Here is a 15,697-nt window from a genome sequence, read left to right as displayed (position 1 = left end):
TTAAACTTAGTTAAACAAAGATTGTTAAGGGCCCCTGGGTCGCTTATTTGGTGGAGAATCCAACTGTTGCCTTTGGCTCAGGTCATGATGCCAGAGTCATGGGATTGAGCCCCTTGTTGGGCTCCACACTGAGCATGGAGCCTGCTTGAGAGTGTCTCTCTCTCTCTCTCTCTCTCTCTCTTTCTCTCTCTCTGTGTGTCTCCCTGTCTCTCAAAACAACAACAACAACAACAACCACACACACAAAAAAATTGCTAGACTCCAACCTTGTCCAATTAATTTTAGTTTTTGAGAAAGAGAAAGAGAGAGTGCGCGCAAGTAAGCACGAGCAGGGGAGGGGCAGAGGAGAGAATCTCAAGCAGGCTCCACGCTCAGCGTGGAGCCCGACACGGATCTTGATCCCACGACCCTGGGATCATGACCTGAGCCAAAATCAAGAGTCAGATGCTCAACCGACTGAGCCATCCAGGCACCCCTAATGTTTATTTCAATTGTGAGCTCATCTGTACAAGGACTTACTTTTTTTTGTAAATTCTATGTGGTCTGGGCAGTGACAGGACCCAACTGGGCTGGCTTGCCCCAGCCCTGGCCAAGCACCCCTGGGTTATCACCCACTCAGGATCAATTTTCATGGTCATTATGATGGTAGGCTGTGTCAATTCAAAGTCTAAACCCCATTGCAGGCTTGGGGGGGCTTTGAATTTTCATGGGAGACTATCTTTTCACCCAGAGCCCTGAGCAGAGATAAGCTACTGACACCTTTCACTGGGCCAGCAATTATTGGAGTGTCCTGACTTTAAGTGGGGGTCTCGGTGCCCCTGTGCCCTTGCCAGTTTCCGGTCTGATGACTACATTGCCAACTTTCTTCTCATGGCACTGGCTTCCAGTTCCTTCATGTCTTCTCCTTCTTTCTGGTGAGTTCACTCGTGTCTCACAATTTTAGTTTCTACCTCTGTTGTTACGGTTATTCCTGAAGCTGGAAAAGTTCCTTTCCTGCTAGAGCGGAATGTCTCCCCAAAGTTCTTTAAGACTCGAACGAGAACCTCCATTTTTTCCCAGTGCGTGCGTGTGTCTGCGGGCGTCTGCGCTTGCACACATGCATGTACATGTGTTCATGTCCCAGATGTAACCGAGTGTTCAATCCTGGCGGTGGGTGCACTGTCAGAATCAAAACATCTTCATCAGAAATCACTCCCAGAGTTACCTATCTACCCAAGAGGGCAGTATGTCCTGTAAAAAGTACTCTGCTCTGCTTCATGTCTTAGTGTCATGCTATTAACTGCTATGTATCAAGCACGTAGAATGTGCCGGGCACTGGGCTAAATGCCTTGCATGAATTATTTATTCTCATCTTTTCACAGCCCCATGAGGCAGACACTAAATTTCTACCCACTTTAGAAATGAGGAAACAGGTATTTAGACAGATTAGCTAACTTGCCAGGGTTTACACAGCAAAGTCAAGACTGAGCTCTCTCTTCATTTCTACCTTCTCCATCCCCCTCGTAAATCACGAGTTTAGATGTTGCTTTGCAAATGACTCAACAGCTTTCCTGTCAAACACTGTGGCTAAACCATCATTTGCACATTGGTTAAGAACATGAGATCAAATGACATGATAAGTGCAAAAAGGACTTTTTATAAAATGCTAGAAATAACATCCTTGCATGGTGGTTATAACTACTGTGTTGAGATCAAGATCTTTTAACTCACTCCAAGTAATGTGTTTTATGTATTTAACCTTTCCAACCAAGTGGATAAAAGGTTATTTTCCCCCAAATAGTCTTCTGGATTCTTAAGTTGAAGAAAATTGAATGCCAAAGTTGGTAAAAAAAAAACAAAAACAAAAACAAAAAAACCCCGTGAATATGTTCGTTACACAGTAGAAACATTTAACAATTTGCAAAGCAACTCAAGGGGGTGACATCCTGCAGTCTGTTCCCCTCACATCAGCAGGCATTAACTGAGCCCCTGAGTGGCAGGCTGAGTGGCAGGCACTGTGTGGCTAACAGTCATGGTCATCTGTGTGTGTGTCTTTTTTTTTTTCTTCTACTTCAAATATAATAAACTTTTTTTTAATTTTAAAATTTTATTTAAATTCAAGTTAGCTAACATATAGTATAATAATGATTTCAGGAGGAGAATTTAGTGATTCATCACTCACATATAAACACCCCGAATTCATCCCAGCAAGTGCCCTCCTTCATGCCCATCACCCATTTAGCCCTTCTCCCATCCCCCACCTCCAGCAACCCTCAGTTTGTTGTCTGTATCCAAGAGTCTCTTATGATTTGCCTCCTTCTCTGTTTTTATCTTATTTTTCCTTCCTTCCTCTATGTACATCTGTTTTGTTCCTTTTTTTTTTAATGTTTTTTTGTTTATTGTTGGGAGATAGAGACAGAGCACGAGCGGCAGAGAGAGAGAGAGAGAAGGAGACACAGAATCTGAAGCAGGCTCCAGGCTCTGAGCTGTCAGCACAGAGCCCAGCACGGGGCTCAAACACCCACGAACTGTGACATCATGACCTGAGCCGAAGTCAGATGCTTAACCAACTGAGCCACCCAGGTGCCCCTTGTTTTGTTTCTTAAATTTCACGCAGGGGTGAAATCATATATTTGTCTTTCTCTAACTGGTTTCACTTTGCGTGACACACTCTGGTTTCATCCATGTTGTTGCAAATGGCAAGATTTTATTCTTTTTCATCGTTAACTAGTATTCCATTGTGTGTGTGTGTGTGTGTGTGTGTGTGTATACACCACATCTTCTTTATCCATTTATCAGCCAATGGACGTTTGGTTTCTTTCCATTTTAATTCTGGAATATCGCTAGATTTACAGAAAAGTTGTCAGGATTGTACAGATAGTTTGATATGTCCTTCACCCAAGTCCTCCCCGTAATGTGAGCATCTTCATAACTATGATATGTTTGTCAACACTAAGCCATCAACATTGGCACACTACTATCATTATAGATTTCACCAGTTTTTTTCTAGCAATGTCCTTTTTTCTGCCCCAGGATCTAATTCGGGATCCGTCACTGTGTTTGGTGGATCCATTTCTAAACCAGCTCACTCTTATTAAAATAGCATTGTCCTTCTTGCCTCGCTTTGGGATTAAATTCAGCAAAGACCGTGAGCTCCATTTCCAGTTTTATAGGGAAAACAGGCAAACGAACAATAAACACACCTCCGGACCAGTTTGATTCCCGTTTGACTCAGGATGACCCGTCACTCCTACTCTGCCCTCATGAAACCACCCTGTAAGGGAGAATCTCCTCCTAAGCCCCAGCTCAGGGGCTGTGTCCCTCGGTGTGGGCGTGAGAATTAGGACCAGGCTTACAGAGAAAACTGCCTGCGGTTTGCTTCCTCACAACCCCTGGTCCGGCTGAGTCACTGAATGTTCCACCTTTGTGACCACCAGCTGGAAAGATTCCTCTCAGCGCAGTAGAAAAGACATTCTTTGATCTCCTTCTTGAGCTCATCATTCATTCATTCACTCATTCATTCATTTTTTTAGTTTATTTATTTATTTTGAAAGAGAGGGAGAGAGAGAATGAGAGTGGAGAAGGGGCAGAGAGAGAGGGAGAGACAGAGACAGAGAATGAGAGCAAGGAAGGGGCAGAGAGAGGGGGAAGAGAGAGAGAAAGAGAGAGTGAGAGAGAGGGAGAATGCAAGTGGGGGAGGGGCAGAGAGAGAGAGAAAGAGAGAGAATGAGAGTCGGGGAGGGGCAGAGAGAGAGAGGGAGAGAGAGAGAATCCCAAGCAGGCTCCACACTGTCAGCGCAGAGCCTGACGGGGCCTCCAACTCATGAACCTTGAGATCATGACCTAAGTGGAAATCAAGTCTGGTGCTTAACCGACTGAGCCAGCCAGGTGCCCCTCATTCATTCATTTTTAAAACATGTATTGTTAATTCTTTTAGCAAACATTTATTAAGTTCTTATACTGTGCTGGGTACTGAATTAAGTGCTGAGGGCATAATGGAGAACAAAACCGGAATAGTCCCTGTTTATGGAACATTAAATAATTTATTTATTCATTCTTGAATACCTTGAATACTGAGTGTTCAACACTGCTCTAGGCAGTAATGCAGGGCTGGGGGGCAAGGGGGGGGATCTTCTTAATACAGGCCCTGTCCTCAAGGGATGCAGCTGGGCAGAGACGGAGGACAAGCCACTCAAGATAGCCTGAGATAAATGATGTGGACAGAAGGGGAGATGGAGAGCTAAGAGCGGGGAAAGGGGGGGAGGTGAGCAGGGAGGGCTTCAAGGAGGAGGCCTAGATCTCAAGCTGGGCTTAAGGGTGAGATCTGCATGTTTAAAAAAAGTGAGGGGGGCGGTGCCTGGCTGGCTCCGTCAGGACCATGTGGCTTTTGATCTCAGGGTTGTGAGTTTGAGCCCCACGTTGAGTATAGAGATTACTTAAAAATAAAATCTTAAAAAAATTAAAAAAGTGTGTGTAGAAGGGATATAAGCAGGACTGCGCCCTTGTGTTTATCCAGGAGCGTTGAGACAGACTGTCCCGAGGAGGGGCTTTGGGTATGGGGCTAGGAGAGTTTATGTCTGAGGGTGTGGTTGGGGTTCAGTTGCTCAAAAGGGAGTCTTCTGATCCCCCAGGGACATTGAGCCCTTAGGAAGTGTGCTAAGTCCTAGAAAAGGCAGGTCCCAAGAGCCTTTGTGGAAGTGCCCCCTTGCCCCACAGTGGGAAACAGAGGCTCTGAGAGACGAAGCCCTTGTGGAAGCAGCCAGCTGCGGTGGAAAGAATGTGAGGAGGCTCCGGGGGGCCTGGCCCTGCAGCAAGTTACTGGGGAGCCTCTGTTTCCTCACCGGCAAAGAGATAACCCTAGAACCTACCTCAAAGTGTGCCGTGAAGATTAAATGAGACACTGAGGCCTCAGAGCCCAGCACAGCACTCAGCACCAAGGAGATTCCAGAAAGTGGTAGCAAATGCGGTAAGGGCCGTAAATAAGCCACTTAATAAAAATAAAAATGTGTTTAGAGAGCTTCAAAAAAAAGACTCCCATGACATGGATGGACAGAGCAGTAGGTAAAGACCCGACCATCCGACATCTGGGACAGCAGGGGCAGCGGATGTCTCCTGTGAGCGGAGATGACCTCTCCTTCCCATGGTTTGGAGAGAGGGAGACATGGGTGTTCCTCTGTAGTCGCACCCTAATTTGAACATATCTTGAATGAGGAAATATTCAGAGACGGCCTTTTTGCTGTTTAGCAGACATGACTTGGAAGTGTCTTGACCCCACCTCCCTCCATACACACAGAAAACGAAACAAACAAAAAAACAAAATACAAAATAAAACAAAAACAACGCTTAAGACTAGAGGCTGACTGGGGCGCCTGGGTGGCTCAGTCGGTTGAGCCTCCCGACTTCAGCTCAGGTCATGATCTCGCGGTTTGTGGGTTCGAGCTCATGTTGGGCTCTGTACTGACAGCTTGGAGCCTGGAGCCTGTCTTCAGATTCTGTCTCTCCCCCTCTCTCTCTCCCTCCCCTGCTCACACTGTCTCTCTCAAAAAATAAATAAAACATTTTAAAAAAAATTTTTAAAGACTAGAGGGACTATGGGGCGCCTGGGTGGCTTAGTCGTTTAAGCGTCCGACTTTCGCTTAGGTCATGATCTCACGGTTCGTGGGTTCGAGCCCCGCGTCGGGCTCTGTGCTGACTGCCAGCTCAGAGCCTGGAGCCTGTCTTCAGATTCTGTCTCTCCCCCTCTCTCTCTCCCTCCCCTGCTCACACTGTCTCTCTCAAAAAATAAATAAAACATTTTAAAAAAAATTTTTAAAGACTAGAGGGACTAATTCTCAGCTCTTGCACTATCCTAGGGTCCCCTCAAGGAGAGTCTGTAGGGTAGGATGGGCCACAACCTGAAAAGGGGAAAATATTGGTTTATATCTTGGAGCAAGATTCCGAAGAGGCTTCTGGGTCCACCACAGAAAACCCAGAGAAAAGTGCAGAGGCAATGACCTTGAGAACATTCTGAGGTTCCGGAGAACCTTCTAGATACATTCCCCCTCTGCCTGTTTTATCTCCAAGTGATCACTGGATCCTTCAGTGGCAAGTTGGGGAGATTGTACCTGAATTCCAGGAAAGAGGCACACGGTGGGGCAGGGTGAGGCCCTGGTCCTGAAAAGAACCCTATGGGCACCTTGATGGGAACCCAGGAGGTGAACCCCTGGGAGGCACTGCTGTCTCCATGGCAACCTGACAGAAGCCGATATGAACTTTTAAAGCCAATTCTTTGGTAAACTCTTCGGGCTAGAAAAACGTCTGTGTGACACATTGTTATTATCCGTAGAAGAGTGTCGGCTTTGAGGTTTTGTTTTTTTAAGTGCTTACTAGGTCAGAGTGGTTTTGCCTTTGGCGAAAGCCTGTAATGCATTCAGAACAGAGTAGAAAAATGTGAATTTTCTCACATTCTAGTTCCAGTTTCTGTTAACATAGACTGTGTGGCCCATGGGATAACCATCTTTTATTCATGTCCCCATCCATCCAGCCATCCAGCCATATTTATCGAATTTCATCTTTATCCTGGGCTTCATTTCTAATTTGTAAAATAAGAGGATTTAGTCTGGTGTAGTATTTTGACCTAGGCTCCTAGAATCTTCCGTGGCTTTTAGCAGCCTCCTTCCTAGGGTGGGATGGGGCGATCGGGCAGGCTCTGAGACCCCACTTGGCTTCCACTTAGAACAGCCCTGCTTTTAGCTGTTGCATATATTGGATTTCCGCTTCAGGTTTCTTGTGAACAAAGGCTCCCTGAAAAATCGCTGCTCCCAGAAGGTCTCTCTGGATTTTCCAGTGGCCACGCTGCCGCTTCAAGCCAAATTGTTTTTCAATCAATGCCCCTGCCATGCGGGGTATGGAAATGGTGAATAAATATAAAATGGTGAATAAATCCAGGGTCACTACCCCTCAGGGGCCCGCTGTCACTGTGAAGAAAGACTGAGACCGTAAGTGTGAATGGGTAAATGACTGTTGTTAAGATAATAGGAATTTTTATTATTATAGTGCAGTCGCGCAGTCCAGATACACCCACAGGGATACGCAGCCTATAATTCAGCCTACAATTAGGGACCAGGTAGGAGCAGCACCCTCCCAGGTGCTCCACACAGGGACTCTGAGAATTGCAGGGCTTTTCCTGGGAACGCAGCTCTGCTCGCAGCCACCTCCCCTGGGGCTGCTGTGCTGCCTGCTTCCCCCCTGCTTACCAGGCCCGCTGCTGGGGAGCTTNGGGGGGGGGGAGGCAGGGGGGCGCGCCCGGCGGTGATTGGCTGAGCCGGAGGTTGTTGCTAGGCTACCAGTCCGCGGGAGACTGGGGGCCTCCGCGCCGTCCCATCCTCCACCACAGATCCATCCCGCGCTGCAGACCCCATATGGGCACCCTGTGAGGGAGATTCCCCAGCAGTTTAAGTTGTCAGCCGCCACGTGCCCATCTTCCTAGGATTTTTCACTTCGCAAGAGGCCGTGTGGAGGAGGGGAAGAGAAGCGTGTTCTATTCTCAGGTCACCTCGAATAAGCTGCTTCTCTCTCTCTGGACCTCAGTGTCCTCTGATTCCTGAGGTTCATTCATCTATTCATTGTCCATGCATGCAGTCATGTTTATTAAGGGCCTACTCTGTTCCGGGTACCGTATCAGGCGCTAGGGACAGATGGATAAACAAGATAGAGACCATCCTTGCTCTCACAAAGCAGGGGGTCTGGGTGGGGGTGGGAAAACATTAGACATTTAAGCAAATAAATAAGATAAACATACATCTAATTCCTTTCCTTCTTCTTCAGTGATATTTCTGAGCTCTGCCCCTTTTCCCTACTAAGTCTGGAGAGCCCCCCAAGTTGACAGAAGGAGAGAGTGCTAATTTCAACAGTACTACATTACAGCTGACCTAGCACCTTACTGCACTGTGAAACAGAGGCACACTCTCATCTCCACAGTGCTTTTACTTTGCTCCTTTGCATCCAAAAGTGAGCCTGAGCACACCTCGATAAAGATGCAGGGCAGGGATCATTGTCCCCTGTTCAAATGAGAAAGCTGAAAGCCAGAAACATCAGGAAGACTTCTCTGTGGTCACAAGGAGAATTCTTGGCATAACTGATAGTGAGCACTTACTATGTGCAGGCACTTAAAAAACCATCTGCCTCATAACAACCCAGCAAGGTATTATTATTCCCATTTTATAGATTGTAAAACGGAGGCTGGAAGAAGTTATCTGACTTGCCAGTGATGGCCCAGATAGTACGTGGCAAAGCTGGGATTTTAATCCCACCTCCCTGGCTCCAAAGCCTGAGCTTTTTCCAGGACATGGATCTGGTCCTGGAAAAGAGTAAAAAGACTCTCTGAGTGGCTGAGACCTGGAGTGGGTTTCAAATGCCCTTCAAAACCTCCTAGTCTCAGGATCTTATTTCTTTATTTTTCTATTGAAATTCGTGGCACGACAGACGCATAAAATTTGGTCAATTGGCCATGGTTATCAATACCATTGAACCATACATCTATCTGGGATGACCTTGCCTTCAGGCTTTTAGTAGGTAATTAAGTCAAGTTAGCTCTTCCCCGGGAGTATCTGCATCCCCTGCTCTTCCTCCCTGACAGGTTTTTATGTGTCTTTGTTCACATACTGAATAAACATTGAACACCCATCAAGTGTCATGGAAGGTTTGGTGGGCAAAGGTGAGTATGTCCTTGTCCTTGAGGAGTTTCCAGCTTCTAGCAAAGGTTTCTGAAGGGACTTCCACAGGCCTTAGCGAGGCGAGGACCATAAGGATCTTCCCCCAAAGAATCTTCTTCTTGGCTTGGGAGACAGACTGCACTTAGATAATAAAAGGTGTGAAAGGAGGTGGGAGGAAGCAGAAATGAATGTGGCAAATGTGGGTTGGGGGTGGGAGAGCCAACCTTGAGTTTCCCGTGGTGCTGCTTTTAAGTCCCATCTTGCTGTGGTCAATGTAGGATACTGTGTCTCCGAGTCCAGCAGCCTGCAGCTTGGAAGGAGGCCGTTAAATGGGAGAAGGTGCTGGAAAGCACAGAGATAAAGAAGCAGGCTAAATTTATCCCTCCTCCCAGCACCCAGCAATTGCTATGCTTAACACTTGACTCTCTACCAACAGAGACTTGTTTCACCAGAAGATTAGTTGCTTCTTCCTCGGCTGAGAAAAGAGAGAGAAAGAAGGGAGAGAGAGAGAGACAAAGAGAGACAGAGAAAGGGATGGTCAGAGACTTTGATGACAGAGAGACACACAGAGAGCCCTGAAAAGGAGCAAGGAGAGGCAGAGGTAAAGGCATCCTTTGCTGTACGGTCCCTCCGCGCAGCAAGAAAGAATATTAAACTGGGCACCGGAGGGAGAGAAATCAGACCATCTCTTGCCCCCTCACTCCCCGGCTACATGATTCTGGCTAGAGCACTGCTAATTTCTAGACAGCACCGTTTTCAGATGTAAGCATGTAGGTGAGGTCTATATTACTTCTATTATCTGGCCACTGCTTTGGCCCTGTCACCCATCACCACTTGTGAAGAGCTGAGAGTAAACTGTAAATGAATAATACACAAATGCTATGATTCAAATAAGCATTACAAAATGAAATATGCATGCCTTTGACCTAGCATCCCCACCTCTAAGAATTTATCCTAAGGAAAATAATTAAGGACAAGACATAGGGGCACACACACATACACACGCACACACACACAGGTGCCAGCTCACGCGCACAATTAGCACGAGATTCTTTACTGCAACATTGTTTAGAAAAAGCAAAGAAACAAAATAAATAACCGCCCCCCTACTGGGGACCTGCTCAGTAAATAATGGTACAACCTTACAATAGCTTTCCACGCTGCTGTAAATTGGGTTATAAATAGGTACTTACCGATGTGGAAAGACATGATTTATTAGGTTAAAAAAAACCCACAACCCAATCAATTACAAAACAGTGTGTATAGTATGACTCCATCTAAGTATTCTTATAAGTAGAATACGTATGAAATATATCGTCGAGGAGGACATAAGCTAGATGTTAATCTCTGGTTGGAGGGATCCCTAAACCCTTTAATTTTTTTCTTTTTGCTGATCTGCATGTTCCAAAATTATTTTTTTCCACAAGGAACGTGCGTTTTTTGTGCAATGGGAGCACATGTTCTTCCAGCAGTCCTAGTAAGCATCTCTTGCCCAGAGTCCTGAACCAGGTGCCCCCGGCCCAGAGGCCTTGTGGAAAGGCACCAACCCATGTAAGGCCACTCAAGCTGCTCATTAAAACAGCATGTCCCCACCCTGGTTTGCCTCCTCATCCTGACCGGTCTTGTGGGCGAGAACTCTGTGACCCTGTGACCTAGCCCCTTGGCGTCCAAATGAGCAGTTGCTTGGTAACTTCTGGTGAGTCCGTCATCGCCCTCCCTCCAGGGGAAACTGCTGGTACAAGTTGGCACACGGCAAAGCTAACCGTACCCAAACCACCGGGCCTTCCCATCTCTCAGGAGCACCCTCTCCTGTAAGAGGGTGACAGCTAAGATGCTCTGTTGCTCAGGTCAATCCCTACTACACATAGGCAGCTGTGATTCTCGATGTCGGTGGGGAAAGAAAAAAAAAAAAGGCTGTCGCCATGGCAACCCAAGCTTGCTCAGCCTCTGGGATCAGCCCAACACCCAGGGAAAGAAGGTGGGGTTTAGAGTGGGGGCAAACATTGCCTGGCTCTCTGACCTCAGACAAGGCGCTTAGCTTCTCTCTGCCTCAGTTTCTACATCTGTAAAATGATGCTAAATCTCTTTACCCTATCCACCTCCGGGATTAATGGGGAATAATCTCAACTGTAAAACATGAAGGAGGAGAGAGTCCCGAGCTTTGGTTTGTCTCTAAATTGCTATGTGTAACTTTGGGCAAATCACTTAACCTCTCTGTGCCTTAGCTGCTCTATTTATAAGTAGGAAAATAATACCTACCGTGATAACTCCCCAGATATATTGCCAGGCACCCATGAGAATCTCAGAATCTCCATGTTGGAAGGAATGTTAGCACTCATGCAGGAATCTCTTTGATAAGGTCTCTGACTGAGGTACTTGCCCCACCTCTGCTTGATTACCTCCAGCGGCAGGAGAGCTCACGACCGCCCAACTTCCCAAATGCTACGTGACACTACTTGTAAGAAAGTTCTTCTGCATAGGATGTTTTCCAGTTAAATGTTTGTTTTAAGAAGTCAGCAATCCTTTTCAGAGCTATTTCTGCTTCTGATTTTCCCAGAGGGCTTGCATGGGGTAGAAATTAACAGCAACTGGCAAAGTAGTAGGTACAGGCCTGGTTCTAGAAGCTTGTGGCTTAGTGTAGTGGAAGCACTATGGGTTCGAGGGTCACACACTCCAGGTTAAAATCCCACTTTGTTCACTCGCCAGGGATCTGACCTTGGGTCAGTTATAGTATGTCTCTGAGCCTCAGTCTCCTGATCAGTAAAATGAGGATGGAAATACCTACCTCATGGTGTTGCTGTGAGAATCCGGCAAGATAACCGTTTCTTTTTGTAATTACAACCCTAACTTCCCCAGGGGAATTCTGGGGACAGGTTACACCTTCCTCTGCAATTCCCTCAACAATACGTCTGCCCTCCAAGCCCCTTCTGGCACGTGCAGGCCTGTATGTGACCTGGCTGTGTTCCTCTAAGAAAGAGGGAGAAGGGTCTTCTCCCCATCCCAGAGGTGCCTACAGCCTGGCCTGGCATAGCTTGTGCTCATGGCCTTCCCTCTCTCAGGCCTGTACCAGGGGCTATAAAGGGAAGATGACGCAATTGTTTCAAGACTAAGTTGGCCCCTCCTTATAATTCACCTGCCTCAAGACCGACGCCCCTTCCCTGCCCACAAGTTTAGGGGGGACGAAGCAAGTGTCAGAGGGTGTCACTCGGTGAAGGGTTTGCACTGTATCAGTGTTTCAAGAGGAATCTCACACAGGGCAAAAAGCCCATACGAGCCCAGAAGAATGTAGTCTGGTGGCAGATTTCCAGATGTGGTGACAGGAAGCTGGAGAAAATAGTGTGGGGTAGGAACGTGGTCCCTTGTCCTCGATATGAAATGGCTCAGGATGCCTGGGTCTGGCTCTGCCATTGACTAGCCTGGGGACTCTCTGGAGCCAGTGACTTAATTCTTCCGTGTGCCTCGTTTTCCTCGTGTGCAGAGCGACAAGCCGACTCCGGAGGCCAGCCCTGCTTCCGGATTCTAGAGTTTCCCCCCTGTCGGAGACACAGTGAGGTGGCATTAATTGCCGGTGACCTCTCTTACCCATGAGCTGCTGACCGCCGGTCCCCCTCTGCTTCCTCCACAGATGAGTACCTCAGAGTCCTCAATGTAGGTGTGGCCGAGGTGAAGAAATCCTTCCTGGGACCCCTGTCCCCATCCTGCAAGATGGTGCAGATGATGAGGCAGTTTCTGTACAAGGTCCTGCCTGAGGACTCCTACAAAGCGGCCACAGGAAAGCTCCATGTGTCCCTCACTCGGTTCACAGATGGAGAGAGTGTCGTGGTGTCAGAGTACACATCCAAGGAGGAGCTCATTGAGGCAAGGGGCGGGGCCCGGGGTGTGGGGGCTGGACCAGGGAGCAGGTCCCAGTTTGGGGAGACAGTCCCCCATTCTGCCCCATCTTCCAATGGCCCTTGATAAAAGGATTGAATTATCACCACATAGGTTGTCACTTAGGAAAGGGCACTCTGTGCACTGTCCTAGGCTCATCAATATAAATTTTAGTTATGAATTATTATGTTGGAAAGCGCTGTGGATATTCCCAATTTTCAGGGCAAAAGGGTTAAGTGGCATGACCCTCCATCCCATATCTCCGCCCCCCTCTCCTCTCCTCTTGGAATACAAGGCCCTTGCCAGCCATCCTCACAGCCCCACGCTGGCATGGCCATGATCCTCTGGGTGAGAGAACGAACAGGCAATGGGCATGGACACCTCCTCTACCTACCTCGTGTCCCCCTGGATTTATTAACACTCAGCTCTTCAAAATGTTTCTCTCCCAGCCTCCTTCTATCGGCTCTGCTCTTACTCATGCCAACCAGAGCAAACCACACAAAACAGGCCTCTGTGCCTTTGCACCTGCAACGCCCTCTGCCCGGGATGCCCTTCCCTCTTTCCCAGCTCACTTCACCTGCTTGACAAGACTCTAGCCACTCTGCCTGGGAACTTTCCTTCATCACCAACCTGCACCACACTCCCCTGGGCTGGATACTCCTCCGTAGGGGCCACATGCCCTTGCTCATCTCCATTACAGCGCCTGTCACACCATGTGCTGTCATTAGTAAATGACATGCTTACTCTCCCTCGTTGAGCATTCCCAAGGGCGGGCATCTCACCCTCCTTTGCTCTCAGAGCCTGGCCCTGGACACACATACATGAATGATTATTGAGTTCCATTGGGTTCATGGAGATATGGTGCTAGGAGGGACCCTGGGGGTCACTGAGGCAGTACCCTCTCTGTAAAGCTGGCATATCAGGCCCAGACTACCTAGGAGGCTAACAAGCACCCAGCTAGTTAGGGCCAGGCCAGGAATTGAACTGGGCACTCTGCTCCCCAGGGCCAGGAAGGGCCAGGACGCTGGTGGCCCAGAGGCCTGCTGGTGAGCCCTCACCACCCAGCCGCCAGGGTATCTCAGCCCCTTCTCTTCCCGCAGGCACTTTACTGCAGCTGCTTCGTCCCCGTGTACTGCGGCCTCATTCCTCCAACTTACCGGGGCGTGGTGAGTGTTTGCAGTGGGAGGGGGCAAGCCAGGCCCCGGGGTGCGGCCCCCATCTGGGAGAGTAGGGGGTGGTCTCACAATCCAATGGGAAGACCAAGAGTTGGAAAGATTCTTGGATTTTTCTACTTAGAATCCGCAGTGTAGATGGGTTTCTGGGACTTTCAGATGAGATTCCCCTCCATATAGTGGGCTTGACTCTGGACCCACCAACTCATTTCTGAGCCTGGCTAGTCAAAACTCCATAGGCTTGCTGGATTTTCTCATACTTGACAGAGAGTGTAGGATACAGACCCTGCGACATTGGTAACCCGGAACCGGGAATGAGGTGGACCTTTAAAGTCATCTAGGCTAGTGAATGTGAATCACCCAGGGAGGTCTTGTAAAATAATGTACAATCTGATCCACTAGGCCTGGGGCCAGAGACTCTGCCCCTCTAACCAGCTTCAGCGGATGCCAGGGCTGCTGGTCCAGGCACCACACTCTGAGGAGAAGGATCTAACCTGTGCCCCCTTCTCATGTTATATGCGAAGAAAATGAGATCCAGGATTCAGCTAATAGATGGAGCACATATTACATGTCAGTTGGGTACTTCTCAGGCACCGCAGAGAGTTAGAGTCCCAGTATCTGTGGTCCTTTGTTCATAGCTGAGGAAACAGCAGCACCAGGAGGGAAGGAACGTGGGGTGGCTGGTGGCTGGGCCATGATCAGGGGTGCTGAGGGGACCTGACCTCAAGAGAGGCAGGCAGTTTGGACTCACGGGAATCTGGAGAGACCTGCAGAGACCCGCCATGTGTTCATCTTCTCAAAAGGCCATGGGAACAGGCTCCATTCGCAAGCCTGCTCTCAACAGTTGAATGGCTCGGGTGGGGTAGCCGGGGTGGGGGAGGTGTGATGGGACAGCACTTGCTCTTGCTGTATCCAGAGTTCAGAAGGCCTTCTCCCCACAGAGGCCTGGGAGCCCCATCTCAGCATCACTGAGACGGCTGTGGGGAAACAGCGTAGAGACAGAGCACTGGGCTGGGCGTTCAGGGGCCACCGTGGGTACAACCACTCACCCACCTGGACCTGGGTCTCAAGGTTTGTCCCAAGGGACCCATTTCCTGGGTGAACTCCCTGGGTGGGGAAGAGGACCCCTGACCCCTGATGAGCATGTATCAATCTGCCTGCCCCTCATAGCGCTACATCGACGGGGGCTTCACGGGCATGCAGCCTTGCTCCTTCTGGACCGATTCCATCACCATCTCCACCTTCAGCGGGCAGCAGGACATCTGCCCCCGGGACTGCCCTGCCATCTTCCACGATTTCCGCATGTTCAACTGCTCCTTCCAGTTCTCCCTGGAGAACATCGCCAGGATGACCCATGCCCTGTTCCCGCCAGACCTGCTGGTGAGAGGACCGACCTGGAAGGGAGGGGGACTGGGAGATGTGGCCAGGGAGCCAATGGGACTCACGCAGCTCCATCTATATCTCCTTATACTTCCTTCTAAACCTGTATCGTGGCCTTGCCCCTAACCAGCTATGTGACCTTGAATGAGGCCCCTAAGTGCTCCAGCCTCAATTTTCTCCCCCATAAAATGAGATGATGTCAGAACTGATGATAGGAATGTCACCTGAACTCTTCCCCTCTGACATGCAATGTAGGCATCAGCCACTATGGCCCATGGGCCAAATCCAGCCAGTGGCTTGTTTTTTGTTTTTATTTTTAAATTTCCAAAACTACTCAAAAATATAAAGTCTATTTTTTTTTACTCTTCATTTATTTTTGAGAGAGAGAGTGTGAGCGAGATAGGGGCAGAGAGAGAGAGGGACAGAAGATCCAAAGTGGGCTCTGTGCTACATCAGAGAGCCTGATACGGGGCTCGAACTCACGAACTGTGAGATCGTGACCTGAGCCAAGTCAGACGCTTAACCAACTGAGCCTGCCAGGTGCCCCCAAAATAAAGTTTATTTTTAAAAAAATGTTTTTTTAATCACTTACAAAATGCATGT

At 48.5% G+C, this 15,697-nt stretch overlaps 1 protein-coding gene across 1 annotated transcript in view; it reads left to right on the top strand.

Annotated features, from left to right (window-relative positions):
• The window catches only part of PNPLA1 (patatin like domain 1, omega-hydroxyceramide transacylase), a 46,762-nt gene that overhangs the window by 12,009 nt on the left and 19,056 nt on the right, over positions 1-15,697 (top strand). Inside the window, exons 2-4 of the mRNA XM_077754837.1 lie at positions 12,298-12,530; positions 13,643-13,708; positions 14,885-15,094. Of these exons, the coding sequence (XP_077610963.1) occupies positions 12,298-12,530; positions 13,643-13,708; positions 14,885-15,094 (509 nt within the window). The remainder of the gene's footprint in view (positions 1-12,297; positions 12,531-13,642; positions 13,709-14,884; positions 15,095-15,697) is intronic.

This window comes from Crocuta crocuta, unplaced genomic scaffold, assembly GCF_008692635.1.
Source record: "Crocuta crocuta isolate KB4526 unplaced genomic scaffold, BGI_CrCroc_1.0 scaffold132, whole genome shotgun sequence".
NCBI classification, from domain to species: domain Eukaryota; kingdom Metazoa; phylum Chordata; class Mammalia; order Carnivora; family Hyaenidae; genus Crocuta; species Crocuta crocuta.
The sequence above is the reverse complement of the archived record's forward strand: the minus strand, read 5'-3'. Positions and strand labels throughout refer to the sequence as shown.